The 20,612-nt window shown below is 41.2% G+C and overlaps 1 protein-coding gene and 1 long non-coding RNA gene across 7 annotated transcripts in view; one reads left to right on the forward strand and one right to left on the reverse strand.

Moving 5' to 3' along the window:
- Positions 1–20,612, reverse strand: part of SLC35F1 (solute carrier family 35 member F1) — a 439,134-nt gene that overhangs the window by 25,672 nt on the left and 392,850 nt on the right. For all 4 annotated transcript variants that reach the window (XM_053222332.1, XM_053222331.1, XM_027056362.2 and 1 more), the window contains exons 5-7: positions 17,608–17,764; positions 15,225–15,277; positions 7,569–7,723 (exon numbers count right to left, since the gene is read on the reverse strand). In XM_053222332.1, the coding sequence (XP_053078307.1) occupies positions 7,569–7,723; positions 15,225–15,277; positions 17,608–17,764 (365 nt within the window). The remainder of the gene's footprint in view (positions 1–7,568; positions 7,724–15,224; positions 15,278–17,607; positions 17,765–20,612) is intronic.
- The window catches only part of LOC128315538 (uncharacterized), a 60,981-nt gene that overhangs the window by 13,265 nt on the left and 27,104 nt on the right, over positions 1–20,612 (forward strand). The gene's annotated exons all lie outside the window — the stretch shown is intronic.

The following is a 20,612-nucleotide window of genomic DNA, read 5'->3' on the forward strand; positions in this document are numbered from 1 at the left end:
CTGCTACCTTCCTGAAGAATGTTCAACATATGATGGCATACTGTAAAAGAATTTATTGGCATTTTATTTTAATAGCACCTGAATGTTTTGTATTTATGGCTATCACCTAAAAATCCTATTGTAAGCAATGAAGGAATCAAGGAATCCAGCGGAAAATGACTGATACAATATTTTCTAAATTTGTATGCATGAGATCCAGTTTTGCCTTTTCAAACAAGGAATAAGAGAAAACTCACAAAACGTTGTTAAAAGCTACACCTTGTTACAAAATCTTAAAATAAGTTAGTATCCTAAAAGTGGAATGAGATAGGGATTACTAATTCCGAGGCATACATTTAATCAGAGAAATGGTTGCCATTTATAAACCATCTACTCCCTTCAAAAACTCCATAAGGCAGGTATCATCACCCTGAAGTTGGGAAAGGATAAATACCTGGTCCAAAGTAATTAAAGAGTAAAAAGAAGCCACACTTTCAGTCTAGGCTCCTTTGACTCGGCAGTCTGTGGTCTACTAAACATACCGTGTTTCTGAATTCATTCTTCACCCAGGAGACATTCAGTAGCCCTCCCGCCCTAATCCATTTTCTCCACACATGCCTGAGTGTTCTCTTGGTTAAAGTCACATAAAAGCAGGTAGCCAGAACGACTTTAAAAATCAGCTGGGAAATTCAACAGAGTGCAGTGTCTAGGTAGAGAACGTGTCTTCATTGACCAGATGCAGCTTCTAAAAGAGCACAGCCGTTATGTCCCAGCAGGTCTGGCTTGGAACCAATGTACCCTCACTTATCTTGGTGTAATTACTAACAGTCCTCTTGTGGCAAGTGAAGTGATGGCCCCCAAATGTGTTTACATCCTGATCCCTGGAAGCCGTATGTTACTTTATGTGGTAAAAGGGACTCCCCAGATGTGATTAAATTAAGGATTATCTGGGCAGGCCCAATATGATCACACCAGGGTCAGATTTGAAGATGCTAAACTGCTGGCCTTCCAGATAGAGATTGGGGCCACGAGCCAAGGACTGCAGACAGCCTCTAGAGGGTGGGAAGGGCAAGGAAACAGATTCTCCCCTAGAGCCTCCAGAAGCCACACACTCTGTTAACAACTTCAGCCCCATGAGACTTCTGACCTCCAATGCTGTAAGATAATAAATCTGTGTTGGTTTAAGTCACCAACTGTGTGGTAATTTGTTAGAGCAGCCATAGAAATCTAATCCTTTCCATTTCAAAACGGTCCTGTTTGTACAATAAGTATAAGGGGATAGAATTCATAACTGATCAAGCTCTAACCCTGAAAAGCCAACACACCATCAAATTGTACATCTCTTTCTGGGTTTGGTGATGGGGGTCTCTGAGGCCCAATAAAGCTCATTTTCTGTACTTTCCATGGATTGCTATAGATTTAGTGTTCTGGATTCAATAATGATGTCAGATAACAAAGAAGAGACACATATAACCACTTCTCAAAAGTCTTGTAAAATTAGAGTTTGCAAGAGCACCATACCATGCAGGTAGTCTAATTCAGAATTAGGTCATTTGCTTCCCTGGGACATGGGGCTTTATTGCCCAGTAAGCATGGCAGTCAGCACAAGAGGTGGAGAAGGTACAGACTGTGTACTGACGAGTGGGGAAGGGAATGAATTTCTTCCAAAGGTGGAAAGCAAGAAAAAGCAAATATTCAATGTTGGACAGGAGTGGTTCATTTAATCATTTAGTTCTGCCTGGGTAAGTAACATCTGTGAGCAAATAACCCCCCGCCCCCTTGCAACTTGCAGATATTTATAACCAGACCAGAAGGTTATTTAGAGTAAAGACATCATGATTAAGTGAGGGAATAAACTGTAAGTGCAGACTATAGTAAAACCAAGTGAGATCTTGGAGGGCACTGGTCAATCGCCAGTACTGAAGTGGGAGGCCCCTCCACATTGTCCCTCTCACAGTCGTGTCTGGCTTCCTGCAGTGAAAGTAACTCCCAAGCCAGTCCCTTCCATTTTCAGATGGCTAATTGCTAACAAGATTCTTTTTACTTAGCTATAATCTTATCATCTTCGCCCTTTGGTCCTAGTTCCAATGGCTGCAGCCACATAAAGTCAGTCTAAAGTACTGGGCTCTCGATTCTGGCTGCATCAGAGGATCATCTAGGGAGCCTTCAAAAATCTAATACCCAGGCTGTACTGCAGACTGTATAAATCAGGATCAGTGGGAGGGGGGACCCAAGTATCAGTATTTTTAAAACTCTTTAGATGATTCCAATGTGCAGCCAGGGTTGAGGGTTACTGGCTTAAACTCTCTTCTCCACGACACTCTTTATAGAGTTAGAAGTCACCCTCACCTGAGCTGAATTTTCTCTTCCTTAGGCTGACTTTCATCCATCCCCTCAGAACAGGGGATTTGAGGCAACTGGCAATCATAACTGAGCAGCCCTGGAGAAGAGCACTGTTGGGGACCCCCAGGGAAGACTTGTGGCTTTGGGTCCATGGTGGGATTGACTTGGTTCCTTTCATGTTTTTAAAAGTATAACCAGATTGATAAATTGCACTTCATCAAAACTAAACTTTTTATGATTCTAGGGACACTAACAAGGCAATGAAGAGACAACTACAGAGTGGGAGAAAATATTTACAAATCATGTATCTGACAAGTGTATATACTACCCAGCATATATAAAGAAATATTATAATCAATGATAAAAAACTAAATAACTCAAACACACACACACACACACACACACACACACACACACAAATACGACCCATCACATGACATCACCATTTTTGAACTTTGCAAAATTTGCCAAGATTTTTGCATTAACCATAAATTGCTTACGATGATAAAAGTACCACCAATAAGCATTATTTAAAAATCAGTTTTCTGAGATGGCCCATCCGGCTCTAGTGGGAAACCGACAAGCCATTCAGACCCACCCTTCTCCCTAGCTCTAGAAAGCCTCCCATCTGGGGAAACCCAAGGCCAATTTCAGAGGCAGGCAAGCTGGGCCAGGGGGAAAAAGTCCTGAATTTTCCAAACAATGTCTATTTGACTGCAAATTCAAGCACTGCTTGGGAGATTCTTTTAGAAAAGGGGAGAAGGAAAGGTTTTTATTTCTAGATTTAAATTGAGTATTCAACTTATTTCTTTGCAGATATTAAACTCCATTCATAAAACAAGGAAAGAACAGTACAAGGCAGTATTTATTCAAGAACTCAGAGGTGTAGAGTCAACTGTATGTACAATGCAAGTGAAGGGGAAGGAGGACTAGAGCATTGTCTGTGTTGTAATATTGGTTACCATAATAACAGGGCTTTGCAAATACTGCCTCTTTGCAGGGTTCCTGATTGGTCAATAGGATTCTCAAACTACTTTAAAGATCTCTGTTTCAAAAGAGAAATGAAACGGACCAATTATAAGATTTATTTTAAAATGATTTAAAAAAAGAAGAACACTGAAACATTCAATGTGAGCAAAAATTTAGTATACGCTCAGTCCCCAAATTATTTATATTAGCTCAAAAGAGGTATCACCCGAATTCGATAATTAAGGATTGTTAAATCAATGGTTCTCAATAAACATATGGAGACATTTTTGATTGCCACTATTAGGGGGATGCTATTGACATTGAGTGGGCAAAGACCAGAGATGCCATTAAACATCCTATAATGCACAAGACACACCCCCTTAGCCCAACAAAGAATCTCCTGGTCTAACATGTCAATAGTGCCATGGTCAAGACAACCTGGGTAACTAAAACTGTTACATGGAATACTATATATCCATTAAAAGAATCTTGTGAGTGATTCTCAACTCTGGTTGTGTATTAGGATAAGTGATGAATCCCCTGTAGAGCTTCGAAAAGGCCCCATTCCTGACCAAACAGTATCAGACTCTCTGGAGTGGGACCTGGGCATGACTATGTTTTATATTCTCTCCAAGTGATTGTAATGCATAGACAGAGTTGAGAACCACCCATTCAGACTCACATGCATATTATGTATAGATATTGAATGACAAGGGGAAATATACATGCTGAGTTTACATAAAGCATGTAACAATGTAGGTTTTTATTAAATTTTATTTTATTTAATAAATTACATTTAATAAAAATGTAATTTATAAAATATTTTTCATATTAAATAAAAACATATTTTATTGAAATACAAATGAACTATAAAGTACATATATACTACAAAAACATATATACTATAAAGTTGTATCAGTTTTTAATTGCATTTATCTGTATTTTTTGACTTTCTCACAATGAACATGTATTCGTAATAAAAGACAATAGACCACTCTGGAAAACAGTTTGGCAGTATCTTATAAAATTAAGCATGTTATGACCATATGCCTTGAACTAGGACTTTTGGCTGTTTATTGCAGAGCAATGAAAACTGTTCACATGAGAATCTGTATATGAATGTTCAGAGCGGCTTTATTTGTAATAGCCCTAAATAGAAAAAAACCCAGATGTCCTTCACCGAGGGAATGATTAAATAAATCATGGTACATCTATCTCATGGAAAAGTGCTCAGAAATAAAAAGGAATGGACTACTGACATATGAAACAATCTGGATGAATCTCTAAAGAATTATGCTGAGTGAAAAAAGTCAAACCCAAAAGGTTACTTACTGGTTAATTCCATTTACATACCATCCTTGAAGTGACAAATTTAGAGAAATGGAGAATAAACACAAAGTTTTGCAGCATTCTGAAGGGTGGGGGAGAAGCAAGCAGGCATGCTTGTGAAGGGTAACATGAGCACCCTTGTGGGGATGAAAATGTTCTGTATGCTGATGCATCAGTGTTAATATTCGGATATTGTGCTACAGCTTTGTAAGATGTTACCAATGGGGAAAACTAGGTGAAGGGGAAATGGGGATCTCTCTGTATTATTTCTAAAACTTCATGTGAATCTATTATTATCGTGAAAGTTTAATTTAAAAATTTATAATGTTTATTTATTTATTGAAAGAGAGAGAGAGAGAGAGAAAGAAAGAAAGAGAGACAGAGCATGAGTAGGGGAAGGGCAGAGAGAGAGGGAGACACAGGATCTGAAGCAGCTCCAGGATCTGAGCTGTCAGCACAGAACCTGACGCGGGGCTCGAACTTAAACTGCGAGATCATGACCTGAGCTGAAGTTGGATGCTCAACTGACTGAGCCACCCAGGTGCCCTGGAAGCTTAATTTAAAAAAAAAAAGACAATAGGGATCAATTTTAACCAGAGAAAACACCTATTGTGTTGAGCCAATCGTGGGAAAGAAATGTATCTGTTAAACAGTAACAAAATATATGTACATGTTGAAACATTGCTTTGAGAAATAAAAACATCCACCACACCTCCAAATTGGTGAACCCAAGAATTCAATTTTCAGATAACACAGCCTCCCTTCTGACGGCATGATGAAGGCTTACTACATGGCTTCCTCTCCAGCAAACCTCCTCATCCCAAGTAAGAAGCAACACGCACATGCTGGGAGAGGAAGATAGACCGTGGAGAGTGAGAACTGAGCTGTCATCAGCCTTCTCAGTCCCTGATGCTTCGTATGGAGAGCCCCAGGTCCAACCAAAAGTCAGTGAAAGCATAGGAAGGGGCGCTGTTCGGGTATCCCTCTCAGCTTTCTGTCCTCAAAGTCAGAGGACATCAGCTTCACAGGGGAGCCTATTAATAGTGCAGCCTCCCCCAGACACATCCCTAAATATTGACTCCAGTATCCGATCAGAGGTGTGGCCCATGGATCTGCATTATTAGCAAGTCTACCTGGTGACAGGAGGCATTCGGGAACACGGCCATAAGGGACGCTGGGGGCCAGACTGGATCTTGGCCGTCCAAGAAGTGCCTACGGTCCTCAGTCAGAACTATAGGTCTCGTCGTCTTTCCTTAGGGAATGTGAAAGGGATCTGTCTAGTTTAGGAGCTTATAAAAACAATCACAGGAATAATTGCTGGGGATCGAAGTCACACTTGGGAAGGCACTAGATGTGGACGCCTAACAGCAGAGGAGAGAAGAAAAATGGTGGCCACTGTGCTGAACAGGTAAGACCGTGGCTAGGTGGTCCCCAGGGCTCTGGAAAATAATTGGGTGTGGTGGAGGGGGCATCTCAGGAGAAGTGCTCGTCCCAACACTGGGACTGGGAGAAATGGAGGAATGTGCTGCGACTTTTACTTTTACCCCCATGAGGACCAGTGTGTGCTCAGGAAACAGAGATTGTACCTTCTAGACAAAACAAATTACAAGCAATGTATAAAGGCTGTCATTTTTTTGCCACCACACTGGGTACAGGGCTCCTTGTAAAACAGGGATGCAGCCCTTTCCCTGTCTTCTGCCATGGCCATTTTCTCTACCTCTTGTCTTTCAGATCTGCTTCTGGTCCTCTCGGCTAACCTTGTTTGTAATCTTTTTTCCACCCGTGTCTGCCCTTCTTAGTCTGTTTCTTGGCTATGACTTTGGCTCATCCGGTAATATTTCTGATTATTCACCTCAGCTGCATTGTTAGCCAGTCTCCCTGGTGATAGGAGACTTTCAGGAACATGGCCATATGGGGCGCTGAGGGCCAGCACCATCTCAAGATGGTCATCTCATACTCTTTCCAGCTCAGCCTTTCTCAGGGAACCTCCAAACGTGGTTTGACCTGGTTGTAGATGCCCTGCCCACCAACATGGCCCATCAGTGGGCCACACCCATGTGCTAGTGGTGTTAGCTGTAATATCACTGCTGAGGCGCTTGGCTAGAAGCGGCCAGAGTATATTATCTCTTTCTTCTGCCTCTTCTTTTGCCTGCCCTAGTTTGGTCTTGTTTGCCTGGATATTTCATACTGGTCCTTTTGCACCCTGTTCAGAGTCCCCACCGACCCAATCAACTGTTAATGTCTGAAGTGAGTGCAGTGTTTAAAAGATAGAATCTGACTCCACTGAGCCATAATTGATTAGTCCTGTCTGCTGTGGGTGAGCAGGTTGGTCATCTGGGATTTGAAAAGACTGCTGTGTTTGGACTGAATACTTTCTTCTTTACTTCGGGCTGATATACTAACTGCAAATGCTTCAAAAGATCTCTTTGCATTCGTTTAGTCCAAGCCCTAATCTTTCAGTAAAGAAGCAATATTTCAAGTGCATTAGCATTTTCCACTCAAGCTTGCTATGAAAATATCTGCAAAACAGAAATTGCAGGAACTGTTATCTTTTCTCCAAAGAGAATATATCCTGCCAGTGCCTTTGGTAGAATCCACTGTGTGGTTATAGTTTGGGAACTGTACAAATCTTACTAGCTTTAGGCTAGAAGAAGAGTAGCTTCTGGGTTGAACGTTGTCAGAAAAACTGTCCCCCATTTTCCAAAAGCCCTTCCCTCCATGGCAGTTTCTTATCATTCACCATCAAGTGCCTGTCGTTACTGGTCTCTTGTGACAAAATGGTGCCTCTGGCTCCTGGTGGAAAGGTGAGTATCTGGGGGGTTAGCACACGGAGTTGCGCTCCTGCTTCCCTACACAACACCGGGGCGTTCCACAGCAGGGCATTCCCACCTATATGGGTTATTTCCCACCAAGTGTTGTCTTCACAGAGGAGCAATGACTCTACTCACCTTGTAGTGGAAGAGAAACAATCCGCAGAACAGACTGTACAAATCTGCCGTGAGCAGGGAGAGGTTGACGGAGGTGGCACTGGTTTTCTTTATGACGACCGGCATGAAGCTATAGAGACCGAACATGCAGGCGCTAAAGCCAACGTAGAGCAGTCCTGCGAGGAGAGGAAAGAGAGGGGATGTGACAGTCTCCTTGGGGCCTCTGAGTACCCACAGTGCGTGGACCAAGGGGGCTGGTGCATACCACTGATCACTCACACAGGGCGTTTTTCTTCACCGTACGAACTGACTTTATTACTGGGTAACGTATGGCTAAAACAAAATAAAACGTAAAAAATCGTCGTGTGGAAAATGAACTTGCTGCTTCGCACCCCATAACTGATATTTTGCTTCTTCTGGGAAGGAGTGCCTCTTAGTGGCTAGCGTCGGAATGTGGGGTCAAGGCTTCTGAATTCTGTTTCCGATGGTGCTGTACTTAACGTTTCCTGTCTATGTCTTTTAAAACATTTTTTTTTAAATCTCTTTTTTGTTTGCAAAATTACTTGGTTCCTGTATTGTTCGCAATGATGAAGAAGTATATAGTCCTCAAAATGGAAGGGCTTACGTATCACAGAGAGGAGGACTAAAAGTACTGAACTGGAATCCTGTGTGACCTGGGGCAGACCACTTCATTCTCTGAGCACATCATGATGTGTGAATTTCTTCTAAATCTGTGAATCCTGCTCAGTCCTACTTCCCCATCACCCTTCCTAGCATACTGTGGGTTCTCACATATGGGCTCTGCTATTTTAGAAGTAGTTAGGTAAATGCTTCACTTCATTGTTTTTTTAAAACAGAAAGATAAGGGGCGCCTGGTGTGGCTCAGTCAGTTAAACATTCGACTTCGGCTCAGGTCATGGTCTTGCGGTCTGTGAGTTCAAGCCCTGCGTCAGGCTCTGTGTTGACAGCTCAGAGCCTGGTGCCTGCTTTGGATTCTGTGTCTCCCTCTCTCCCTCTCTGCACCTCCCCCACTCACACTCTGTCTCTCTCTCCTTCTCTCTCAAAAATAAAATAAAAATTAGAAAAGTTTTTTTAAAAAGGAAAAAAAAAACCCAGAAAGATAAAAGAAAGTCCTGAAATGCTATATGGTCAGCCCCCCCATTCTCTAAAATTGTCTCTCATAACTAGATAAACAAATGTTAGTACTGATTCCATAACTATACAGTTTTGTTGAGTCTGAATCAAGAGTTTATGGCTAAATCTAGAATTTGGTTCACCTTTTCCTAGATGGTGATACAATACAAATGTACAAAAATAATGCTCATTTCTCTACCCTGAAAGAATAAAGCATAGAATAAACACAAGTAATATAAATCAGTGGACCTTTGGGCATTTTACTAAAATAAAAGTATCCGACCTGTCCAAAGGAATTCTTGATGAAGTGTTTGGTGAGGCCATGGGACAAAGGCTTCATCTGAATTCTATGAATTCAGGAGGATTTTGTAGGTGCTGGACACCTAGTCCCTTTGCCTATGAAGACTGGTGATTCCTCTGAAGAGAAATTTGGTTTTCTTATATGAAAAGTATTTAAGGGCATAAATCATCATTCTATATATTTCTGATTCTCAGTTTAAAGAAAGCCACATCAAATCTATATAAAAAGATTATTTTGAACATTAAGTAAGCAAACTCAGTACAACAGCCCCCTCTAGTGTGGTGGAAATGCCCTAAGAGGACACTAGAATAACCGCTTTCCTAGTTCAGCAAAGTACACGTCCTCTTGCAGATATTCAGACATAGTAATATCAGATAGCTTTTGACTCACCATCAGAAGTTTTAATTCCCTAAAAACAGTCACTTTTCCTGTAATTGGGTTTCATGCTACTAATAATTCATCCTGCTTTAAACCAAGTTACTAAAAGTGCAATACTAAATAACCTATGATCAATACATGGAAAGACATAAATTATCTCAGCATTTCTTGAAGGAATCTGAGATTAAAAGACTGGGAACAAGATATACCCTTAAGTTAATCCACTAAAAATCCACTGAAAGTAGTCAAACTTGATCAGAACATAGTCCAGGCACCAGTCTTTTTTTTTTTTTTTTTTTTTTTTTTTACCATCTCACTGATTTAGATTAAATATGATTGAATTAGAAAGTTCCAGAATCCTACCCTTCCATCACCTTACCTGGCACACTGTAGACTCTCACATGTGGGATCTGATGTTTTATATTCACTCAATTATTCAACCACATATTCACTGACTACCTACTCTGCCTTTGGCTAGAAAAGTAGTGAGAAGTTTAGAGTTGCTTTGGTGCTAAGAAGGAAGAAAATGGTTCCTTATAGGTAATGGCAGGGGGCTTGCTTTAGGAAGGTTGACTGGCTGAGGCTTCTTTGTGCAAGTAACATTTACCTTGAATGCTCAAGGACTAAAAAGAGATGGCCATGGGAAGATCCAGGACAAGAACATTTCAGGTAGGGAGATCTGCAAATGAAGGACCCCAGTGACAGAGCCTGATGTGTTCCAGGAGCTGCCAGGGCCAGAACATTTGTGCAGGATGAACAGAATGGGGCAGAAGGAAGGAATGAGGGTGGAAAATTAGGCAAAGGATGGATTATGCAGGGCCTTGTAGGTCTCAGAAAGAAATTGACATCCTATTCTAGTTATTAACAGGAAGCCATTGAGGAGTTGGTAGCAGGTGGCCAACACCCGATCTACATCTTTAAAAGATAGCTCTGGCTGCTACGTGGAGAAGGGACTGGATGGAGAAAGCATGGCAGACTAGCAAGAAGTGCAGTGTCCTAATCCAGGCAGGAGATACTGGTCGCTTTGCTCAGGATGGCAGTGGAGATGAAGGGATGTGGCCAGGTGTGTAGGGAACTCGACAAGCCCTGGTGACAGACCGGATGTGGGTAGTGAGAGAAAGGAGGGCATCATGGATGCCCATGGGTTCTCATGGGTTCTGGTTAATTTAGAAACTGGGTGAATTATGGCGCCATTTACCGAAATGAAGAGAACTGAGAGAGGGCACGTTTTCAGGGAAAATAAAAAGCTCCGTTCTGAACACGTTAGTTTTAGATGCTGATGCGTCATCCAAGAGCATCTGTCCAGTAGGGAGCTGGATGTATAACTGGCAGGCTCAGAGAAGAGAGGGCCATACAACTGGCAGAGCCACGGAAAGTAGGAAAACACATACATACATACATACATACATACATACGTAGCAGAGTTTTGCTCTACTCATCAGGCTGTGTCAGGGCGCTTCAAGCTTAAACATTCTAAACTTATTTTTAAAAGCTGCGTAAATTAAATTTAGGGATACAGGAATGGAATATACACCATCACAGTTAACCATTTAGCTAGGTCAACCAATGTTTTCGTGTGCGAACATCCTGTTTTGTGAGGAAAGCATAGTCAGCCGAATGAACACATTATTAAGGTCGGAATGCAGGTGTGCTGTTCTCAGATGGACATTAGCTAGTTATTACGTGTCAGCAGTGCATCTGGAGACCCAACGTGCTGTCCATGCAGGGTTTTCAAACAATCAATCAATGTGATAAAAAAAAATGGACTGATTAATCTTTTGACTGACAGCTACATACCGGCTGCAACAGCTACATTTATAGACAAGGTATGTGTATAACTATTTATTTGAAATGCTTCCTCTCTCACAAAAGACAGCATTTGGTAGCTCTTGTCCTCATGCATTAGAGATTTAAGTTAAAGAAGTTAGAATACTGCTATCAGCCAATACTGATTGCATGCTTGCTATGTGCTACTTTATACACATTATTAATTGCACGCTTGCTATCACATTAATAATACACATTATTAATATCTACAACTGTAGAACACCATTCCTATTGTTACCCTCTTTATATAGGCAAGAAAATGGGCTAACAGAATGTATCAGTTCAGAAACACAGTCCATATGACTGGTTCAATAAAGGAAATTTAATTGGGGGCACAAGTCACAAAGGTGCTTGAATGGGTAATAGGGCACATAGGGATGATGAGGCACCCCGGAGATTAGCAATAACAGTAAGTTATCCACACTCTTGGAGTTGGAGAGATCCAGGGAGAAGGCTATGTTGCTAGGGGTCAGAAGGTAGGAAAACCTAGCAAAGATATAATCACAGAGGGCACTCAGCCGTTTCTGGAGACCTGACCCCAAACAGCGAGAAACAGGGAGACACCCCCTGGTTTCTTCCTTCCTCCCTCCCTTCTACCCTCCAGTCTCTTACTGCTTCCAGTTGGCCAAATCTAGTTGGAAGCCACTTAATAAGACAGCCTGGAAAGTACAGTTTGCATGAATCATTATAGAGCAGAGTAAGGGTAAGAAACAGACAGATCTGTGAATAAACAGGAAAAACCAGCATACGGAGGTAGGGTAACTTGGCCTCGGGACACATGCTGCCTGACTTTAAATTCTGAGTACCTACCAGTAATCTATATTCTTTAATTATTATGGAGAGAAAACAGGGCTTTGATGGAGCATCCTATCTGGTTCTAATAAGCATCTCAATGTATATACAATACATATATGATATATACACGGTGTACATGATATATGGTTAGATATGTTAGATATGGTACGTTTAGATGTGATATACACATGTGTGCATGTGTGTGCGTGTGCTGTATACTATTATCTCATTACCCCCCTGATGTTCTGATTCACTTTCCTTTGAAGATACTAGATCTTTAACACATTATTTTTAATTCTTAAAGATGGCTTCTTAGAACATACGCATCAGGCTAAGTCTGGAAAGGGCATCAGGCAGGCAGGGCTTGCTCAAACAGTGCACATCAGTACCCACCCCTCAACCCCCAGCCCCCACAGGCAGCCATGAGACTTGTCGAGTGGCCTCACCTCCCCAGGCCCCTGACTCAACCTCAGTTAAAACGGTGGGCTCTTAATTACCTTTAAAGTCCTTCCTGCTCTGTGGTCCCATTACTCCATCTTCAGGAAAGGTCAAATCTTTGTTTTGGCCTCCAGAAGAAAACCAAAACCCAAACCAAAACAAGCATCACCCACAAGGGCAGTGAAGAAGCCCCCTGCACACCACGGACCTGAGCTAGCTGACCCACAGCACACTTTTTCTTTCCTTTAACGTTCGACTTTCACATCATCTCACATTTGTTCACACATCCTTTAACACAATATGGCAAATGGGATAAAGGGAATGTTGAAGCCATTTATTAGGTTTCTGACGGTGATTTGAACACACCTGCTCCACAGGACATTTGAGCTCTGTTAGGTCGTATATTTTACTGGAATTTACCGATTACATAACCAGACCCAGTCTTTCTGTTGAGTAGAGTAAAACAAAGAAATAAAACAAACAACAACAATGGTCTTCTTGCTTTGAATTACTCTGTATCTTGCAAGTGTTATAAGAAAATAACAGAATCTGTTTTTTAAAAATGTTCTGAGTGCAGAAAATATAAAATACATTTATTATCCCACTTGCTCCATAGAAAAAACATGTCTTTACTTTGATAAAACGTCAACCATATGAGCTACCCAAGAGACGGCAAGAGGGAGATTGCTGATGTGGAGACGGGGGAGGAAGAGGAGTGCTATGATAGATGGTGGGGAATGAAGACGGTCTTGGATTTTGGTCTCTTTAATAAGACGCTGTGAGCTTTCCACCAAACACAGTGATCAGAGCTTGGCGCTCTTGGGTGACTTCCCAAGGAGTGCAGGGATGCTCTGGGAGGACCCTGACCCCCTGGCCTGATGTCTCCTTGCCTCTCCAGTCTCCAAGTTTCAGTGGTTGGTATGCCATCTCCTGGTTCCCCAGAAAGAAAGAGCAATGCAAGCCTACACCTCTCGCCATTGTCCCACCACTTCCTTCTTGTCTTTGTTTTGAAAGATGAGAGATGGCGGAACAGGCCCCATCTCCCTTGCTTGTCATTAACTCATTTAGTAAACATTTACACACCGAACCTTATGTGCCTAGAACTGAGCTAAACCAGCCAAACCCTGTAGTTGGTCAGGATGAGGTAATGAGGATTAAGGTAGCCCTCATGTAAAAAACATCTCAAACCCAACGCTATTCATGCTTTGGAAAGAAAAGGATGAATATTTGGTTCTCTTTCTTGACCATTTTAGCCTCATTTCCAATCAGGAATTAAACTGATGGCTGTATAACGTATTCCTTTTATACTGCTTTTCATCACTTGGACTACAGGGGATTGACATTTTAATGGCAATAAGAGAGTTAAGAATAAAACTACCTTTTGATGACACATTTAACTAACACTGAATTATAACAGAACCTCAGTGGACATGCACATGCCATCCACATAATTAGGGGACAAATTATTTTTTGTTATTGCTGTTACTATTAATATAAAATTAATTTATACCACTGCGTGGCAAGTGTTACCAAGCATGGGTCACATCTTGCTTCCTGGCTCTGAGAGTCACAAAGGCAAATGCATCTGTAACCTGCAGCCGGTTTCCTTGCCTGCCCCTCCTCTCCTCCCTGCACCCCCTCCTCTATTGATTTTCATTTAACTGTAACAATCTAGAGCAAAACTCAAAAAAAAAAAAATAAATGGCAGGATTCTGTGACAGACACAAGGGCTGGTCAACCCTTGAAGTCACTAGCTATAACCCCCAGGGAGGGTCATGCATAATTCTATAGCTCCAGCGTGCTTTTAGAGGGAATTATGTCAGTAGCAAGCCAGCCTTGGACGCTTCTGGGTTGGGGGTAGGTAAAGTGGTGCAGGGAAGCTTATGGCTTTGTCCTTGTTTGTGGAAGCAGGGTTCCACTGAAGCTGTCAATCTCATCAGAGCTCTCATAAGCTGGAGGTGGCTCAAGCAGCCAGCTTCCATGGGCAATCTGGCTTCCCCTCCCGTTTCCATCCACAGTGCACACATTTTCCAAGCACCCCTGCAAGCCAAGCTCTGTGCTCACTGCGGCACCCCATGAGTCTTGATATAGACACTGAGGGTTATCTAGGCAGAAGGTTTTAAATGTCATTCCCTTCTAGGGCTTGCTGTGTGATCATTATAGCAATCACCTAGGATGTTAAATCCTTGTCCTAAATTATTTTTAGAGAAAAGTGATTTTCGAAACAGGTGGAATCTGAGATGCCCTGGATGACTATTAATAGGCTCGAAGCTTATCTGGGATTTTCCACCAAGTCCCTTTGGAGATCAATTAACCATTTCTTATGTGCAAAATGCTCCCTTCTGAAAAGGTTTTTATGGGCTCAAAATGCCCATTACATTGTTTTCTTTTATGCCTTTTTGTTCATTTTTCTTCACTTTGCTGAAGTGCCACTTTTTAATGATCACATAAGTTTTGTGTTTCTTGGCTACAGAAAATTGCTACCATTTATGTCCCACCACTGCCTCTGGGCATTTTTTCTTTCTGGTTGGTCTTTAACCTAATAACATACTTGTGTGTCTACACTAATGGCATCTTGACGATGATAATGGGCAGAAGCTCAATTAGGAAACATTATGAATCATATGGTTCAGTCTCTTACTGTGTACAAGAATTCCTAAAATGACAAGGGATTTAACATTTTCTTTCGTCCTCTGCATTTTAAATCCTTTCATGGTTCATGCCCCGCTACCGCCCACATCACTCTTCACATATATCCCTCAGGGTTTACTAAAAACAGCATGTTAGGTGAGCAAACCCCTTACCTATTTGCCAGTCCCAGGGCACCTTTAACAGCTCCTTGTGCTCCATTATAGCTCTGCAGATTTAAAGAAAGTGGACCTGATGAGCAAGATTATAATGCAACCTACTTTTTTTTTTTTTTTCATTTACCAGATTTATACAAGTCATGAAACAACCAACTGAATTTTAAAAATAATTTCGGGTAGGGGCACCTGGGTGGCTCAGTCGGTTAAGTGTCCAACTTCGGCTCGGGTCACGATCTCACGGTTCGTGAGTCCAAGCCCCGCGTCGGGCTCTGTGCTGACAGTTCAGAGCCTGGGGCCTGCTTCAGATTCTGTGTCCCCCCATCCCTCTCTGCCCTCCCCTGCTTGTGCTCTGTCTCTCTCTCTCAAAAATAAATAAACATTAAAAATAAATAAATAAATAAAAATAACTTCGGGCCAGGGATAGGCAAGTCTAATCTGGCAACCGGAGGTTTACCCGCGAAGGATCTTGCTAGGTATGGCCAGCACCAGTGGTGAGGGTGTGCAGTGGGCAAGGTGGAGCTCTAGCCTTCCACTGGCCTTTTCACCAGATTGCCTGCAGCCTTGGTTTCTTCTTGCTTAGATGTTCTAAAACGTCAATGGTGAGGTATGGAAATTTATCGTGCTTGCGGCTATTGTTATTATTTTTTTTTTAAATCAGTTTTCTGAATGAGGATTCTCCAAGGCAGTGGTTCCCAAACTTAAAGGCACAAAAAAGCTGTCTGGGGAGCATGCTGAAACAGGTGCTCAGGCTCCTTCCCTCAAGATTCAGATTCAGTAGGTCTGGGTGGGGCCCAGAGACGTGCATTGCTGACAAGTTCTCATGTGGTGCCGGTGGTGCCGGTGCTGCCGGTCAGAGAAGCACACTTTGAGAACCGCTGCTCTCGAAGAGGACCAGGAGGTGAAGCTGGCATCATTCCACCAGCAGCATTACGTTGGTTTCCGCGTGCCCTCCGTTTACTCCATTTGCCAAACACTCCCCTATGCCACTTCTGTTATTTTGGCAGCAGTGGCCCAAAGGGGCTCAGTTAGCTCGAATGGACTGTAACTGAAGCAAATGAGTGTTAGGTGTCTGATTATATTTTTTGGCTTCGAGAATAATAATCCATAAACTGAGTCATCGATCTACAAAGTGCTGGTTATGAATAGTTGAACTAGGCAATTTCTTTTCCTCTCACAAAGCTGAAGTACCAAATTTAGGAGCTTTAAAATGCCATCTCACCTTCAAAATGGATCAAAAATAAATCGTTTTTGGAGACTCTCCTCACCTCAGTGCCTTGTTTGCTATGGAGGTTTCCTCCTGTATCTCAGCATACCAAAACTTGGAGGACCCTTGGAAATAGCTTATTTGCAAACCATGGTTAAGGTGATGCCAAAATATCTTCCGTAAATAATTTGATACTGAATCAATACAATTACAAAGCACTTGCCTCATAAGAAGCGATTGGGTGAAATTACACTGGAGGCTCATTCTTTACCCCTTACACGAAACTAAAACATATAGTCCTTATTGATGGAAAATTACACTTTGTTTGACCCTTATTCTCACAATTCTGAGGCACTAGTCAGGGATGACTTATATGCTCCAATGAAGGATTATTGCAAAATTGATGTTTTGGACTTTTTGATGCTTAGTGAATGTGTTATATCTTTATCTGTTTAAGGAAAGTAGAAACACTAAATTCCTAAGAGATGAATTTGAAATATGGTTCATTCAGGTAAATCCACAGGCAATAAAAGAAAACATTTATGAAAGGGCAAACTTATACTGTATATTTTTTTATTAAACAATTTTGTTTTAATGTTTTATTTATTTTTGAGACAGAGAGACACAGAGCGTGAGCAGGGGAGGGGCAAAGAGAGAGTGAGACACAGAATCCGAAGCAGGCTCCAGGCTCTGAGCTGTCAGCACACATCCCAATGCGGGCCTCGAACTTACCAACCACGAGATCATGACCTGAGCTAAAGTTGGACGCTTAACTGACTGAGCCACCCAGGTGCCCCTATACTGTATGTTTTATAGTCACTAGTAAACAGATGTCCTTTTTGGAAGTACATCATATCATGGCATTTACACTTATTCTATTTCTCTATGTAAAAACCCACTAGCTGGTTTGGAGAAATCAATGTACTTCTAATGTTTTCTTGTAAATTCTGTACAAAGTCCACTAAGCGTTTTTCTAATAATTGACAACAAACTTCTTTAGTTTTGAAGAAGTTCACTAAGAAAGGTACTGAATTTTCAGATTTCATGTAGGAGGTTAGTGAAAGGTTTCCAGTCTGGATTTTTATAAAATAAAGTGACCAACCATACCCTATTGAAAAGAATTAGAATAAGCCCTAAGGGTATCTACCATCTGAATTACTCATGATTTTTACTCACAATTGAATTCCACTGAAAAATGCCCCGAAGAGTCCAATCATTCCCAGAAATTCCACTCGGCTCAGGGTTCGGATGATGTATTCTTCCCAGACGTTAGAAATACCGTACAGTGTGGCCCCTCCTAGGACCAGAAGATCCCCTACCAGCTTATTTTCCCCTAGGAACCAAAACCACAAACACAGCTTCATTAACATTTTCTTCATGGAGAATCTGGCACCAGCACATTGAGCTTCCTTTGTCTACTCCATTCTGATGTTTTTATCGAAGTCCGGTAACTTGCCAATTATGATTTAGTAAAGTTTGTTTATCTGTGCTGCAGATATGTTCTGTTATTAACAGGTTGCCTATGTCTGCCCAACCAGAAGTCTTCCTTAACCTAAAAAAAGGGACCAGCTGCTTCTAGATTGCAGTGTCTCTACAAAGCCCCATGTCTTCTGACTAGATATATGTCTAGGAATATATGCTAATATGTGCACATGTTATATTTGCTGCAGGGTGCTTTCTAACAGTCTGGCGAACGTGATGTAGAACAAACAGAACCAGTCTGAATCTCCACTCTTTGCTATCCAGGGAGAGAAGCTATGACAGAAGTACTTCAGACTCTTTATTTTGACCATGGGCAAAATGTGTACTTGCTTAGAAAATGAGAGTGAAAGGGATCATGGGTTGAAATTTGCAACTCCCCTAAAGTAAGTAATGTAAGAATGAAAATACATGTGATTCATTCTTACATTAATTTTTTTTTTCATGAAAATCAATTTGGGTTGGTTTGGGTTGGTCCAATTTTTAATAAATGCCTTACCCAGCTCTTTCCTATAATGAAGCAAATTCCACTCTAGGAAGTATGAAGCCAGGGAGGGAGAGTGGAAGTTAGCAGCCTATGTGGGCTTGTACCCAAGTAGTCTCCAGCTCTGTCCTGTACAGGTCCGTACATGGGAGCTTGGCAGGTATGTTGCTCGGGGGCACAAGAAATGCTGGAGGAGAAGGGTGCTCTCTCCAGCATGATTCTAGGGAAGGGGCTCACCTTAGAGTAGCTCTGGACTCCCAGATTAGCTGGAACAATCTAAAACTGGAGAACCAGATTCTCTGTGTTCAGTTGGGAGCACTGAGCATTCTCTAGGAATGACTTCACATAAAAGAATCTGGGCTGGGCTTGGGGAAAGACCTCCTCCTTCCTGCCCCTGGGGTCACCTTGGGAGATTCTATATTTACAGCTGACCCTTGAACAATGCAGGGGGTTAGCAGTGCTGACCTCCAATGCAGTCAAAACTCTGCATATAAATTTTGACTCCCCAAAGACTTAAACTACTAATAGCCTACTGTTGACCAGAAGTCTTACCAATAATACAAACAACACATATTTTGTATACGTATTATATACTATATTCTCACAATAAAGTAGGCTAGAGAAAAGAAAATGTTAAATGTACTGCATTTATTGAAAAAAATCCATGTATAAGCAGACCCGTGTATTTCAAAAGTCTGCTGTCCAAGGGGCAACTGTACTTTAAAGGTGTCACTCTTTCGAAAGCAAATTTCCCACTCCTGGTAAGGATTGGAAGGAGAGGAGGAGAGACCCTGAAAGGCAGGAGACCTTGCTGGCATCACCCTCCAGGGAATGGGCTGAGAATCTGGATCTGTGAGGGTGGGGTGCCCTCCCTGATTCATGGAGAACAGATGAGCCAAGAGCGCAAAGAGGTGTCAATGAACAACCAAAGCTCCAGAGAGGTCCTTGGGTGCATCTCACGGGGGCATTAAGGTTGCTTTGACAGAGAAGGTCATCTTCAGCAACCTGATTCATCTTTTTCATGTGTCGAGTAGAAAATAATGACAAACCTTTTAATTTTAAGTTGTTCATTTGAGGAATAACCCATAAAATAAAAAAGTATCCATTACTAAAATTGTAAGGTTATAATGAATATAATTCAGTCTCGTTTTACTCGGGAGCCATTTCAGAATCTTGTGATGACATGGTGGTCATTATTATGAATATCAATTATTGTTGTATTAGGGAAGAAAGAAGTGCTGCTTAAACAGAATTTTCGGTTAATGAAATTATATGAATGGATTCAGGAAAGCTAAGTTATAATGGGATATTTTAATAGAAATTAGCAGAACATCAGTCTATCTTTCATAAGTCCTAAAAAGAGGCCATGCTGCATTACTGAAGAGTCTCACTAATCTTTTTTAAACTCTACATTTGTACAGTTTTGGCCTATTCTGTTACCTGGCCTTTGACCATATGAAATCTATTCCCCAGTACTTTGAATTTTTACCAGGGCATAATGATTACTGTTAAGAATAATACAGTTTTATGTAAGTGCAAGTTCAGAAGTGCTTTCTTGATTATCAGTGATAAAAATTTAAATGTTATTTATTAAATTTTCATTTGTAAATGTATTTATCAGTTTTCAAACCTTTGAAAATGGATGCATATACATATAGCATGTATGATAATTTGGCTGATTAAATATAACTAAATTAACCAGGGCATGATTTTATTCAACTATATTATATAATGAAGTGTTTGATGTAAGTATAAGAAAGTTCTAGGACTAATAGTTTATATCTACAATTTGTATCTCGTTCCCTGGAGATTACAACATATTACTCCATGTTTTATGCACTTAAAGTGCAATAGATACCTGATGCAGTGGAACCAATTTTTGTACAATGTTCATGGGGAAATAATACCCAGAAAGGCTGTCATTTATGTATGTATGAAACCATGCTCAGTGATAATGTTTTGTACTGGACAAGCTATACAATCTTTCAGCACATCAGTTTCCTTATTTCAGAATGAGGTTAGTTTGAGATTACAGCAAAGTAATGTACATAAAACAATTTAAAGAAAATGAATTGCTTCGTATATCATTGGGCACTGACTAACAGTTCACTAAATGGTGACTGAAAAGAATCAGTCATTCTCTTTGAAAAGCACCTGTCTCTATGGATTGGCCATTTCTCATTTTGGATCGCTTCTAGATTCTAATCAACACAGTCAT

Source organism: Acinonyx jubatus, chromosome B2 (genome assembly GCF_027475565.1).
Source record: "Acinonyx jubatus isolate Ajub_Pintada_27869175 chromosome B2, VMU_Ajub_asm_v1.0, whole genome shotgun sequence".
In the NCBI taxonomy this organism is placed as follows: domain Eukaryota; kingdom Metazoa; phylum Chordata; class Mammalia; order Carnivora; family Felidae; genus Acinonyx; species Acinonyx jubatus.